Below are 15,516 nucleotides of genomic sequence, written 5' to 3'. Positions count from 1 at the left end.
ACCAATCTCACGAGGAGAAACATTTGCAGTCGGCGCACTGACAATTTAACAGTTTTATTCAGTGACGATGTGCCCGATGGTGTCAAAATTATCCCTGCAAAACGTGGCATTTCTGACTGTTTTCTGCCGTGATATAAAAATAACTCCCTTTTGGATTAAAATAATTCTCATGCAAAACAAACCCATACTGCAGAAAATAGTGAAGCTGTGGTTGCTATGTGGACAAATGGAGAAATACTAATTGTGTGGCCACCATCACCCTCTCTTTTATTTATGGTTTATTAACACCATGACAGAAAATTAAAATTCATTTACATATTGTTTCTTGAGATAGTTTTGCTTTTATTACATAACACTGTCCATGATGGTTGATTTTAATACATTTTGTGACAACAAATAGGATGGATATTCTTTGTTAATAAAAATGTATTCAAAATTATTTAAACTGACGTTCAAGCAAAACAGTATGTACTACTGCCCAAAATGTGTCAGATTAACAAAACATAGTTACATATTGAATAATACATAAAAGGAAATAAATACAGCACCCTCTTATCAAGGACAAGGTAATTTTTGGTCCTAATGTTGCTTGATGACCACCAGGTTCTTCAGCATGTCAAAAGAGTTTCCATCTGGCTCAACTGAAACAATACCCTGGTTCATATTGTGGACTTGAAGAAAGCCATTGCTATCTAGACCCACCACCTCAGCGTCAGGTCCATCCTCGCTCCAAAGATGCACCAGACCTCCGCTGAAAGAAAAAAACAATAGACATCAGTCAACTTTTATAAAATATCAACCCATCTATCGATCCTGATTTTGTGTAGTTGTAATTACAGTGGATACAATTTCACACCCCTTGAACTTTTTCACATTTTACCACACTTACAACCAAAAACTTAAAGACCCAGTTAAGTAATTGTGGTGTTTTGTTTTTCTTTCTAAATACATTAAATATGTTTGAAGAGCTGAAAACATGCAAAGAATTTAGTATTGAATTGTTGAGATATTGCATTCAACTCTTTTTCACTTTCTCAGATGACTGTTTTTTTGGGGCGGGGCTAAAACAAAGCCAGATGACACAAGCAGGCCTCTGGCATGAGTCGTCCCTCCCTCACTCTGTAAGTACCTAGTGCCCTTATTCCATGCAGAGGAATAGGGAAAGATAACTTTATTAGTGTGCTACCTTGTACGCGAACAAGCAAAATGGCTAGCAAGCTAACGAGGCAGTGAGCTCGCTAGTGCGGAGTCGGCTCATCCAATAAGTCGCTGCCGCACTTGATTTTGTGTCGCTTCTGCGTCCACATAACAGCAATGGATCAGGGAAAGTCCCCCAAAACATATATACTTGTGTTAAACATAAATAAAAACAGAATACAATGGTTTGCAATTCATGTTCAACCTATTTGTAATTGAATACACTACAAAGACAATATATTTAATGTTCAAACTAATAAACTTCATTGTTTTTAGCAAATAATCATTAACTTTGAATTTTATGGCTGCAACATGTTCAAAAAAAGCTAGGACAGGTGGCAAGAAAGACTGATAAAGTTGAGGAATGCTCATCAAACACCTGTTTGGAACTTCCCACAGGTGAACAGGCTAATTGGGAACAGGTGGGTGCCATGATTGGGTATAAAAGGAGCTTCCCTGTCAGTCATTCACAAGCAAAGATGGGGCGAGGTTTACCTCTTTGTGAACAAGTGTGTGAGAAAATAGTTGAACAGTTTAAGGACAATGTTCCTCAATGTACAATTGCAAGGAATTTAGGTATTTCATCATCGACGGTCCATAATATCATCAAAGGTTTCAGAGAATCTGGAGAAATCACTGCATGGAACCGGCAAAGACGAAAACCAACATTGAATGCCCGTGACCTTCGATCCCTCAGGCAGCACTTCATCAAAAACCGACATCAATGTGTAAAGGATCACCACATGGGCTCAGAAACACTTCAGAAAACCAATGTCAGTAAATATAGTTCGGGGCTACATCTGTAAGTGCAACTTGAAACTCTAGTATGCAAAGCAAAAGCCATTTATCAACAACACCCAGAAACGCCGCCGGCTTCTCTGGGCCCGAGCACATTTAAGATGGACTGATGCAAAGTGGAAAAGTGTTCTGTAGTCTGACGAGCCCACATTTCCAATTGTTTTTGGAAATTGTGGATGTCGTGTCCTCCGGGCCAAAGAGGAAAAGAACCAGCCGGACTGTTATAGAAGCAAAGTTCAAAAGCCAGCATCTGTGATGGTACGGGGCTGTGTTAGTGCCAATGGCATGGGTAACTTACACATCTGTGAAGGCACCATTAATGCTGAAAGCTACATACAGATTTTGGAGAAGCATATGCTGCCATCCAAGCAATGTCTTTTTCATGGACACCCCTGCTTATTTCAGCAAGACAATGCCAAACCACATTCTGCACGTGTTACAACAGTGTGGCTTCGTAGTAAAAGAGTGTGGGTACAAGACTGGCCTCCCTGTCTCCCATTGAAAATGTGTGGCGCATTATGAAGTGTAAATTACAACAACGGAGACCCCGGATTGTTGAACAGCTGAAGCTGTACATCAAGCAAGAATGGGAAAGAATTCCACCTACAAAGCTTTAACAATTAGTGTCCTCAGTTCCCAGACATTTATTGAATGTTGTTAAAAGAAAAGGTGATGTAACACATTGGTAAACATGACCCTGTCCCTGCTTTTTTGGAATGTGTTGCAGCCATAAAATTCTAAGTTAATGATTATTTGCTAAAAACAAAGTTTATCAGTTTGAACATTAAATATCTTGGCTTTTTAGTGTATTAAATTAAATGTAGGTTGAACATGATTTGCAACTCATTGTATTCTGTTTTTATTTATGTTTAACACAATGTCCCAACTTCATTGGAATTGGGGTTGTAGGGTTAGGGTTAGGGTTAGGAATGTGCTGAAAACGTGCAAAGACTGAGAACAATATAATACTGAATTATTGAGATATCGCTGAAGACTATTTTTCTTCATCTCGTTTGGCCAGATTTTTTGAGCGGGGCTAAAATATATACTTTCTACCATGAGGCCATTCCCCACTATATAAACACAAAGCGCCCTTATTCCATGCAGTGGCCATTCGACAGAATTACCAGTTCCTCATTCCTTTTAACCTGAACCCAGTCACCTGCGCTCACCTGTGAAGCCATCTCTTGTAGTAGAGTGGAAGGATTGCCTCTGCACCGCCGCGTTGAAAGCAGTCTATGAGGTCCTCCAGGCAGCTGACTGTCCGAGCAATAAGCTGTGCACAGCTCAGGGGTTGCAGGTTGCAATTGTGCTGAATGTTGTACTTCTGGATTAGGTCATTGATGCACACTGTTGGATTACTGTTGCTCACATTGAAACCACAGCCTGGAGATTATGTAAGAAAATTAGAACATAGGGGTGTTTCAGGTTAAGGTCTCAGGACTCAAAGCAAAAATAAAAAAATAGAAATGTGCATGCTTTATTTACTATATATTAAATAAACTAACATTTTATCAAGTGCATATTATAAACAAATAGAAGAAGAACCATTTATTGTTGTGAACACATGCACATGAAATTCCTCCTCTGCATTTAACCCATCACAATTTCTGTTGCCGCATCCTCTCAAGCGTTGTCAAGTTGACATTTCCCACCACCCACCACATTTTTCTGCCGGGCAATGACCTGAACCGGGTTCCCCACGGCGGCAAGCGACAATTTTAACAACTTAGCCATGGCTGTGAACTGTTGCGCTTCTTGTTGTAACTGGCAACAAGTGTGTTTGTATCAAATCCTGTGTACTTGCTTTAAAGTATGTTGTAAATGTTATTTCAGTGTTTGTTTTTGTCAGACTTCCCTGCCAATTAGACTACAGCAATCCCTCGTTTATTGCAGGGGTTATGTTCCAGATCAACCCCGCAATAGCAACCAAATATTTATTTGATTATTTATATACAGTGGGTACAGGCCCGGCCACCAGTCGCTCGCCATCACGCCCCACCTCCGGGGACTGGCCCCTGATTTGCGTCCGGGTGAGGAAAAACGTGATCCAACATTGGTACTCATCATAGGGGGTTCAGAGCCATGCTTTGTCTGGTCCCTCAGCTAGGATCTGTTTGCCATGGGAGATCCTGCCAGGGTTGAAAAGCCCCAGACAACTTAGCTCCTAGGATCATTGGGACACACAAACCCCTTCACCAAAATAAGGTGACGGCTCAGGGAAGGGTACAGTGCCGTCAACAAGTATTGGCCTCCTTCTCAAATTCTTATAGTTTTGCATAGTTTCTCCACTTTGAGATCATAAAAAAATGTAAATAGACAAATATAACCCAAGTAAACTTAAAATGTTTTTTTAAAATGGTGATTTTATTCATTAAGGAAAAAAACTATTCAGTTACCTTGCCCAGTGTGAAAAAGTAATTACCCCTCTTGTTAATTCATGAATTAAAATGAATTAAAATTAAAAATTTTTGGTTAATTTTCACTAATCATGCCTGTTAAATATATTGTAGAAGTTATCATTTATTTGCTTAGCTTGCATTAGTATTATGGACAATTTTGATGGTTGCTTGCTGACCGTGAGAGAAAGGAAGATGTCTCGCCTTCAAGATGACTCAGCAGGAATCATCAGAGAGAAGGACGACTTGACCAAGGACGTGGCCTTGGTCAAGTTGAGGTGGCAAATCCAAATGTCCAAGAGGACCAAAAAAAGATACTATTTTGGTCTAAAGGACCTGGACTAATGAGGATGTGAAAAAGGCCGTAGCCGGCATCACACCCTACAAAGTAGACATTGATATGAGAAAAGGCTACGACATGCAACACCTGCTAAAATTACTGTAGATTATCTGTACTCAGGCAATGAAGCAAAAGTTGCGGCAGGAATCATTTTACCAGACAAATTAAAGGAACTGGATAAAAATACAAGTGTCTGTGAAAGAATTCATTACTATTATAGTTATCATGTTTAAAGCATATTCACATTTTGTAGAAATTCGTCCACGCAGATTTGTGGACAAGACAAGGAAGCTGTCTGTTTCACACTTAACTCAAGCTGTCAGTTTCACACTTGCTCAAGCAGAGGTATAACTATGCTGTCTGTTAAAAACTGTTAGAATAACAGGAAACGATCTAAGCATTTTCCGGTGCAGCTGCGCATTTCGGTAAAGTTCCATTGTGTTGCATCCTGCTTTGCTTCAAATAAATAGCGGACGAGGGCAGCAATTCTTTGACAGACTTGGTGATCACTCTCCCAGTGAGTTGCTCTGCTGTCCCTCGCGAGCAGAAAAGGACAATCTTGGTTGGTGTGAGTTCACTTCGATACAGTCCTCAGGCTTGTCTCAGTTGTTTTGAAGAAACTTCTCTGACATTCTAAAACTTGGTCCTTCGAGCCGGATGACAACATCTTCTCTTCGGTGGATGATCGACGACAACTGAAAACGGTGCACCGTCCGAGTCTCCAGGAGACTCGGAAAGTCCTCCTTTTCCACGAGGCCAGAACCATATCTAGACACCTATACGAAATAAGACCGTCAGAAATGGTGGCAAAGTCAACCAAGAAATCCAATTGTCCACTTTCCGAGGCTGAAGTAAAGGAAAAGTGCCGTTTGGCTGAAATTGATTATAAGGGAACAACACAATTCACCGGAAAATGGTAGAAAAAGTACGGATTTCCTGGAAATGTAGACAACTGTGAAGAATTGGACAAACTTCTCAGTAAATTGTCTCTCAAAGACAGACAGAAGAGAAAAGACAACACCCACGGTAAACAGTGGTTTTGTTGAAAGGCCCTTCTTGATAGGGCCAGACAAATTCAAAGTCGTAAGACTGCAGAAAAGAAAAAGAAAATGGACGACGACTTGACCACCACCTAACACGACTAACCAAGACCAGACCGTGACACAAACATCACCACATCACGCTGATGATGAAGATGTTGAGGAAAACATTAAACACGTTCGACCTCGAGAATTACTTAATGCGTCATCAAACTGAACTCATGATGAAACCAGAACTGACTTTACTAGTCCAGGGAAAACCAGCCGTTTTCCTGGTAGACACAGGCGCTGATGTGACCGTTTTAGGAAAATGGGACCCCGCGACAGTTAAACCAAGCAGAAAAAAGGTTTACATGCGCGGAGCTCACGGTTTAGTTCAACCTTTAGTTTTGTCCCATACCATCGAGTTGCGGAGCCCCGATGACCCAAATAAAAAGGCGTGTGTAGAAGCAGTTCTACAGCCACGGTGCTCGTTCAATTTATTAGGCCACGATGCATTGACACAATTGGACATTATCATCACAGTCAACAAACAGGGGCAAATGGAAGCAAGCATCAAAATTCGAGAAAATGGGGCACATTATTATTGGTCGCTGGATTTGCCCGAGGAAGAATGCGGCATTGAGAACTTACTAGAAGTAGCTCACAAGAGGGTCCGGCCTGGAGGCGACATGCAACACCGAAACAATTTGCATGTCACCATTAGGTACAAAGAATCCCCGGGCCCTGATCCAGATTACACCAAATTGATTTTGGGATTGGCTGAACAACAACTGCAGGTCAATTACGTTTATTGGAAAGGAAAGTGGTGCTTTGCCACTGTTAGACTCACTGCGGAAGTAAAAACGCTGCTTCCTCCTGGGCAACAGCCACACATTTCACTCGCAAAGCCAAAGCAACGAGAATGGAGAGACACGAACGATTTGGCCGGAACGATTCCACACGAAATTTGGGTCCCGTCACAGAAATTCACCGACGTTGAAGAAACAGAATCAGGATGGTTCCAATTGCATGTTCGATGGAATTTTGATACGTTTGCACGAGTCCACTACAGCTGATTAGCCGAAGTTTATGTGCTCGCTCCTGTTGCGGAAGATGCCATTTGTCATCTCCCATCCGGGCTGTGGAGCATTGGACCCGCTGACGTTGGACTCATGACAAACACACCGCCAGTAATTATACAGGGAAAAACGGAATATTGACCAATAGTTCGACAATACCCGCTGAAAAATGACGCTGAAATGGGCATCCAACCCGTAGTTGACGAACTACAAAAGGCAGGAATTTTACGTGCGTGCCCAGACTCACCGTGTAATATGCCTATATTCCCAGTCCGAAAAGCACAAACAAACAAATGGAGATTAATCCAGGATTTGCATGCAATAAACCAAGCAGTGCAATCGCGTGCGCCAAATGTTCCTAATCCACACACTCTTTTGAACTCATTAATACCCGGAACCAGGTGGTTCTCGGTGGTGGACCTAAGTAATGCCTTTTGGAGCATTACTGTCCACCCCGACAGCCAATACTGGTTCACGTTTACGTTCAAAGGCAAAAAATTAACATTCACAAGGTTATCCCAAGGATTTTGTGACTCCCCAACGATTTTCTCAGAAGCAATCACAAGGTGTTTGGCCTCCTTTAATGCCCCACACAAAAGCCAAATTTTGGCACGTGTACGACATTTTAGAACACCCAAGAACAATGCAAAATCGATACATTGGCGTTATTGCAATATTTGCACGACACAGGAAACAAAGTTTCGAAAGACAAAATGCAGTTGTGGAAACAGGAAGTGACATATCTAGGATACATTTTGGGGACGCATTGTCGGTGACAAACAGAAACAAGCCGTCGCCAAGGCTCCTAGACCAGTAACAAAAAAACAAATGATGTCATTTTTGGGTCTTTGCAATTATTGTTGCATCTGGATTGCAAATTACTCAGAAATCACACGACCATTGCTGGACATCATTTATGACAAGCCAATGACATTACAAGACAAAATTGCATGGACGCCAGAGGGCGACAAAGCTTTTGATCATGTCAAGCGGGAACTCATTGATTCAGCTGTGTTAGCACTACCGAATTATGACAAGCCATTTGAGCAGACAGTGACCGCAAAAAACGGGTTCATGACCTCAGTGTTGCTGCAGAAACATGGAGGAAAAATGAGACCAGTTGCAAACTATTCGCAACAATTGGATTCCGTAGCACGAAGTAGTCTTGTTCCACCAGTTAACACTGAAAGTGCCACACGCAGTTTCAGTCCTTCTGTTGGAAACAAAGATGACATTTTTGTCACCAGCACGACACTTGCATTGCACCGCGACATTGTCAGAGGGACACATCACAATTGTAAGATGTGGGGCACTCAACCCAGCGACACTTTTGCCCACACCAGTAGATGGCACTCCGCACGACTGTGGAAGCCACGTCCAAATTTCCACCAAACCGCGACCTGACCTCATGGACACTCCCCACCCGACTGGAGAGGTTGTTTTTGTTGACGGATCAGCAAGCAAAGGGGAAGACGGCCGCAACAGGGTGGGATTTGCTATAACGACACAAACCAAGGTCTTGTTTCAAGGAACACTGAAATCTGTATGTTCAGCACAAGCAGCAGAATTGCCTGCACCAATTCAGGCTTGTAAGATGTTTCCAAGAAACATGTTACAATCTGGACTGACAGCCAATATGGCTGGGGCTCAGGTCATGTGTTCTGTCGACAATGGGCAAACAGGGGCTCCAAAACCACAACGGGAAAAGAAGTTCCTCACAAGGCCCTTCTCCAGCAGTTACTGGACGCAGTACAACTGCCGGACAAAGTAGCCATTTGTAAATGTGAAACTCACTTAACAGTAAATGACCCAATCACAATTGGCAACAGACTCGCTGATAAAGCAGCCAAAGCTGCAGCCCAAGAAATCCCCATTGTTGACACAGCACTAGTGAAAGAGGAAACAAAAACACACACAGTAAAGCAACATGACATTTTGATTTCACGTCAGAGAAAAGCACCACTCACTGAACGCACACATTGGGAGAACAAAGGCTCAAAATTTGACGAGGACGGACGGGGTCAGCAAATTGGCCGATGGCAAACCCTGGCTGCCTAAATCATTGTTTGAATGGGCAGCAAGATTGACACATGGGTTGAGTCATGTGTCAACAGGGGGGATGGTGGCAGTGACACAACGATATTATCACACACATGGATTTACACAATTTTCCAAAATTTTTTGCAAACAATGTTATCTGTTTGAAGAACAACGCACAAGGGTATTTAAGACCACGAAGAGGAACATTTCCTTTTCCTCCAGAACCGTTTCACAGAATCCATATGGATTACATTGAGTTAAACAAAGCATTAGGGATGCAATATTGCTTGGTGATAATTGATGTGTTCTCCAAATGGGTTGAGTTGTTTCCAACAGCGCATGCTGATGCATCGACAGTCGTAAAAGCACTGTGTAATCGCATTATTCCAACGTTCGGCATTCCAAGTGTGATTCGAAGTGACAATGGCACACATTTTGTGAATGACGCTGTGACAAAAGTTGGACAGCTGCTGAAAATCAACTTAAAGCGTCATTGCGTGTACCATCCACAGTCTGCAGGGCTTGTGGAACGTACCAACGGAACTGTCAAAGCTAGACTCGTAAAGACAATGAGGGAAACAAGAAGACAATGGCCTGACTGTGTTCCAATCGTCGCCACGGCAATGAGGATAGTGCCAACCGAAGGAAAAACACTATCCCCATTTGAAATTCTATATGGCCGCCCATATAGACTTCCAGACCTCGACTTGTCAGAATCACCGGCAACTGGCACATCGGTCCCAGCCCATATGAAAAACATGTTCGACCGGAGAGAGATGCATAAACACAATGACTTGCCAGTGTGTTCTGATCCACAGACAGACCACGTCCGCGTGGGAGACCAAGTCTTCCTCAAAGTGTTGAGACGACCTCGCTGGGACAATGAACGCTGGGACGGCCCCCACCAGGTGATTGCAGTGACTCCTACGGCTGTAAAGGTCGAGGGGCGTGACGGCTGGATCCACCAGTCGCAGTGCAAGCTCCTCCGATTCCCTGCTGACGGGCCTAGCGACGCCAGTCCCTCGGGTTAGGATCTCCACCACGTTCACCTCAGTGTACCGACGAAAGACCACAGTTGGAGAGAGGGTTTTCCATGGCAAACAAACCCCTCTCGGGAAGATGGAGCGGACCACCGGACAAAGGCTGACCGCAGTCCTGTCGGCCAAATATACCGTTTACATTCTTGCAGGGCTGTGCCTGATGGCAGGTGGTGCACAACCTCGCAGCCAGGAAAGCACCAACACAGAACAGTCGCCCAGTCATAGACTGCTGTCTACGTCCATCCTGGGAAACCTACAGCTACTATTATGTAAACCCTTTTTTGACGACTTCACAGAAAAGCAATGCAGTTGTGAATGTTTGATGTTTCTGGGTTTACCTTGTATATACATATATTGGACTAAAAACAGCTTTAGTCATTGCCCTCACCTTTGTGCTTGGCTCTTGCTTGGGAAGGGTTTCTACCTTTTTCCCCACTGGGTTTTTGAGTATTTTTCTTCCCACTCAAGCAATAGCTTTTGATGATGTTTGATGTTTTGTTTTATTTTAATCATGATAACTAGAATAGTAATGAATTCTTTCACATTTCCCTCCTGTTTATCATGTTTAAAGCATATTCACATTTTGTAGAAATTCGCCCATGCAGATTTGTGGACGAGACAAGGAAGCTGTCCGTTTCACACTTGCTCAAGCAGAGGTATAACTATGCTGTCTGTTAAAAACTGTTAGAATAACAGGAAACGATCTGAGCATTTTCCGGTGCAGCTGCGCATTTCGGTAAAGTTCCATTGTGTTCATCCTGCTTTGCTTCAAATAAATAGCGGACGAGGGCAGCAATTCTTTGACAGACTTGGTGAGCACTCTCCCTGTGAGTTGCTCTGCTGTCCCTTGCGAGCAGAAAAGGACAATCTTGGTTGGTGTGAGTTCACTTCAATACAGTCCTCAGGCTTGTCTCAGTTGTTTTGAAGAAACTTCTCTGACAGTGTCCCACACATTTCATTGTGCAAAGATTCTCCAGATGGAGAGACATGCATCAAAGATTCATTAGCCTTACTGCATCATCTAGCAGAAGAGGGACATAAAGTTACCAAAAATAAATTACAATTGTGTAAAAGGCAAGTCAAATATCTAGGCCATAATTTAAGTGTAGGAGGAAAGACTATATTAGAAGACAGGAAAGCTATAGTCTTAAAAGCCCCTAAACCACAGACAAAGAAACATAATAATAATTTTTAGGTCTGACAAATTATTGTAGAGCATGGATTCCAAACTATGCAGAAATTGTTGCACCATTGTCAAAATTAATGTATGAAGACAACCTTAAAATGACATCACCTGTTCAATGGAATACAGAGGCAGAAAATGTCTTCTGTGACATTAAACAACATTTGGTGTCCAGTACTGCGCTGGCCCTTCCAAATTATGATAAACCATTTATTCAAATGGTAGATTGTAAAAGCTATTACATGACCTCTGTACTTACACAACAATACGGTGATAAACTAAGACCAATAGCTTATTTTTCAACTAAATTGGACAGCGTCATGTGTGCATTACCGCATTGTGTCAGAGCAGTTGTGGCAGCCTCAATGGCAGTGGAGTTCATTTAACACACTGTAAAAGAGTCATTTCAGCTGAGTACTCAAATAGGGAAGGTGAGCAAAAGTCTGATAACGGAGCGGGAGCAGATGTGTAGATTCTGAAAACGCTTGCTGGTCAGTGAAGAAAAAAGACCAGCCCGTTTAGTGAGAACTCAGCAGAAAGGCACACCTGCGTTGGTTACAAGATTCGATAGGTTGTTACGTAGCAACTTTGGCTACTATGTGTTGGTTTTGTTTATGTGGTATATGGGACGTCCCACCCTGAATGATACCAACTGAGAGGTGTAAATCATGGGATCCTATATATCCCGTAACAAACGTCGACAAACACAAACCAATGTTTTCTACTTTAGTAGCACCGAGTAATTTTACTTGTATAAACATGATTAGTAAAGGCAAGAAATTAGGACAGCTGTGTACCCTATGCCTGTTCAAGATTTAATGGAAAAAGCACCAATGTTGTTGTCAAATCTAGAACAAAGACAAACAAGAGGCAGGGGCAAAATTATCCAACATAAAACATACATCGACGCCAAAGGTGTTCCTCGTGGGGTTCCTAATCAATACAAATTAGCTGACCAAGTTGCAGGAGGATTTGAGTACCTCATATGCTGGTGGTGTACGATTAATAAAAATGTTGATGGGATCAACTATATCCACTTCAATGTACAGAGATTAGGAAATTGGACTCAGAGTGGGTTGGAAGCTGTGCATGAGCAGCTCAAGGCTACCTCTTTCATGACGTTCCAAAACCGCATAGCTGTTGACATGCTCGTCGCAAGAGAGAGAGGTGTTTGCGGTATGTTAGGAGGACAATGTTGTACATACATTCCAAACAATACTGCTTCAGATGGCAGCTTGACCAGAGCCATCGATGGTCTACGGACCCTCAATCAACACTCTGGTGTGGACACCTCCTTGTGGGACAGCTGGATGGACGTTTTTGGTAAATACAAAACCCTAATTTCACCAATATTGACATCAATTGCTGTTTTTGCAGCCATTCTGACATTGTGTGGATGTTGTTGTATCCCATGCATTCGGGCTTTAATCAGTAGATTAATCACCACAGCAATTACCCCCATGGATAACCGTATGGAGCAGATGTATCCTTTACTGGATGTTGATAATGAAGACGATGATGATGATGTTGTTTTACCTGATTTGTTTCCTGATCCAGGTGATTACGATGTTTAAACTACAACATTCATGTATGACAAATGTATTTGTTTCATAAAAATGATTCTACAGTTAAAAATCGAAATGAAGTGACTGTAAAATGATGAGAATTTGTGCAAATACATGATAAACAGGAGGGAAATGTTAAATATATTGTAGAAGTTATAATTTATTTGCTTATCTTGCATTAGTATTATGGACGATTTTGATGGTTGCTTGCTGACCGTGAGAGAAAGGAAGATGTCTCGCCTTCAAGAAGATGACTCAGCAGGAATCATCAGAGAGAAGGACGCCTTGACCAAGGACGTGGCCGGTGTTGGTCTCATGTCTTCACCTTGAAATCCTCCCCTTTGTGTGTTGTGTCTTGTAGCTTAGTATGTTATGTCTTGTAACTTAGAAACCTCCCTATTTCAAATAAATACAGGAGCGACGGGAGAGATTGTTTAGAGCGTGATGGGAGGCTGTAATCTGAACAATCTCCCATACGTCCTCCTCATGAGCAAAAGAAACCAGCGTCTTCATTCCTTTTTGTGTCTATTTTTATAGGTGTTGGGCGAGATAGATCCAACATTAAATTGGTCCTTCGAGCCGGATGTCAACACAACTGAGGATTCCAGTTGGCTCCTGCGTTGGGCCCTGTTTGTGGCTGGGCCCCCATGCTCTCCGGGGGGCCTTCGACCAAAGCTCTCCAGCTCTCAACTACAGTCACACGGTGCAGGGAAGCCATGGCCCAGGATTTGATGGAGCATTTCAGGAAGGACTGCAGATTGCGAGTGTTTCTCACTGCAGTTGGACGAGTCAACAGACGTGAGTGACATTTCCGAATATTTTTAATCGGATGGAGTTTGCTGACATGATTGCAAAAGAGGAGCTGTTAACAGTACTGCCCTCAAAAGAACACACGCGAGGAGAGGACATATTTCAGTCTTCAAAAATGTTGTTGAGAAAACCCAGCTCCTAGTGTACAAATTGGTGTCCTTCACCACAGACAGACAGTGCCCGCAATGGTTGGCTACTGGAATGGATTTATTACAAAGTGCAGGGATGATGTTGCTTTCCTGGAATTGAAAGACGTTGTGGTAACGAGAATGTTCTATTCGCGCCAGATCTCTTCAAATACTGCTATGGCGTGCACATCTGGAGAAGGCTGCTACCACTTCTGAGTTACTGTTACACAATAACTAATGTTAGTTGAGGGAAGTTCCTGCAAATATTTTGTGAGCTCTGTCTGGAGAGTAAGAGTTTTTCCATGTAGCCAAACATGGAGAACCGTCGAGAACTTCAAGTTCCTGGGAATTAGTCTCTCAGGACCTGAAGTCGGAGACTAACATCAACTCCATCCTCAAAAAAGCCCAGCAGAGGATGTACTTGTGGCTTCTGAAGAAGCACGGCCTGCCACAGGAGCTGTTGAGGCAGTTCTACACAGCAGTCATCAAATCAGTCCTGTGTTCATCCATCACAGTTCTGCTCGCACAAAAGAGGACAAATTCCAACTGCAATGGACAATCAGGACTGTCGTAAAAATCATCGGGACCCCACAACCCACCCTTGAGGACTTGCACGCTGCCAGAACTAAGACAAGGGCATGCAAAATCCTTTTGGATCCTCTACATCCTGGTCACCACCTATACCAGCTCCTTCCCTCAGGTAGGTACTATCGATAAATGCAAACTAAAACAAGCAGACATTTCAACAGCTTCTTCCCTCTTGCCATTAAATTGCTAGTGGCATCATTTGGACAACTGTACTTGTATCAGCAATACCACATTACCAGTTTCATTGCTAAGGGACACTCTGTGGTGTGTTTTTGTGTCTCAAAAGTATTTTTTTGTCAAAATGGGCTGTCTATTGTCGTACTAGGGTGGTTTTTGATAGACTTGGCATATAAGGGTGATTCTGATTGTCACCTAATTTTTTGCCTTTTACAGAGGTCACATTTTAACGAACTCCTCCTAGAGGTTTAATCATATCGACTTCAAACTGAGTATCTCATCTAAAGATATGGAAGATGAAAAGTTATAAAAAGCTTTTCCATTTTGTATAACGCTGTTGCCGTGGCGACATGCTGTTCGCCAAGAAAACCGCTGTTTTGAGGGTCGAAATATGCACTCAAACTCATTATATTTTGCACACATCAAACCTGGCAAACAATTCAATATTTTATAGGATTATTCTGTAATAAAAAAAAAAAATAATAAAACATAAAAAATAAAAAAGTAGTGGAGACCACTACAAAATTTCAATAAAGCAGCCTCAGCTGTAAATTTCACCAAGTTCTACTAAAATTGGGATGCCTATGTGACAAAAAAGTTCTATCTTGGTCTCATCAGACCAGGGAATATTATTTCTCACCATCTTGGAGTCCTTCAGGTGTTTTTTTTTTTTTCACATGATGCTGCCACCGCCATGCTTCACTGTATTGGACAGGTGATGAACAATGCCTGATTTTCTCCACACATACCGCTTACAATTAAGGGGCTTCCATCAGCCCACTGTGCCATAAAAGCCCCGACTGGCGGAGGATTGCTCAGTTTGGCCGGATGGCCAGCTCGAGGAAAGGTTCTGGTTGTCCCAAACGTCTTTCATTTAAGGATTATGAAGGCCACTGTGCTCTTAGGATCCTAAAGTGCAGCAGAATGTTTTTTGTAACCTTGGCCAGATTTGTGCCTTGCCACAATTCTGTCTCTGAGCTCTTCAGGCAGTTCCTTTCACCTAATGATTCTCATTTGGTCTGACATGCACTGTGAGCTGTAAGGTCTTATATACAATGGGTACAGAGAGAGGTGGTGAGAGAGGTAAAGAAGAACCCAAAGATCACTGTGGGTGAGCTCCAGGAATGCAGTCGGGAGATGAGAGAAAGTT

At 42.5% G+C, this 15,516-nt stretch overlaps 1 protein-coding gene across 3 annotated transcripts in view; it reads right to left on the bottom strand.

Annotated features, from left to right (window-relative positions):
* Nucleotides 1–251: 251 nt before the first annotated feature.
* hlcs (holocarboxylase synthetase (biotin-(proprionyl-CoA-carboxylase (ATP-hydrolysing)) ligase)) overlaps nt 252–15,516 on the bottom strand; it is a 97,465-nt gene continuing 82,200 nt past the window's right edge. For all 3 annotated transcript variants that reach the window (XM_061701990.1, XM_061701991.1, XM_061701992.1), the window contains 2 exons: nt 3,168–3,381; nt 252–751 (listed from right to left, as the gene is read on the bottom strand). In XM_061701990.1, the coding sequence (XP_061557974.1) occupies nt 580–751; nt 3,168–3,381 (386 nt within the window). In that variant the 3' untranslated portion in view covers nt 252–579. The remainder of the gene's footprint in view (nt 752–3,167; nt 3,382–15,516) is intronic.

Source organism: Phycodurus eques, chromosome 17 (assembly GCF_024500275.1).
Source record: "Phycodurus eques isolate BA_2022a chromosome 17, UOR_Pequ_1.1, whole genome shotgun sequence".
Classification (NCBI taxonomy): domain Eukaryota; kingdom Metazoa; phylum Chordata; class Actinopteri; order Syngnathiformes; family Syngnathidae; genus Phycodurus; species Phycodurus eques.
The sequence above is the reverse complement of the archived record's forward strand: the minus strand, read 5'-3'. Positions and strand labels throughout refer to the sequence as shown.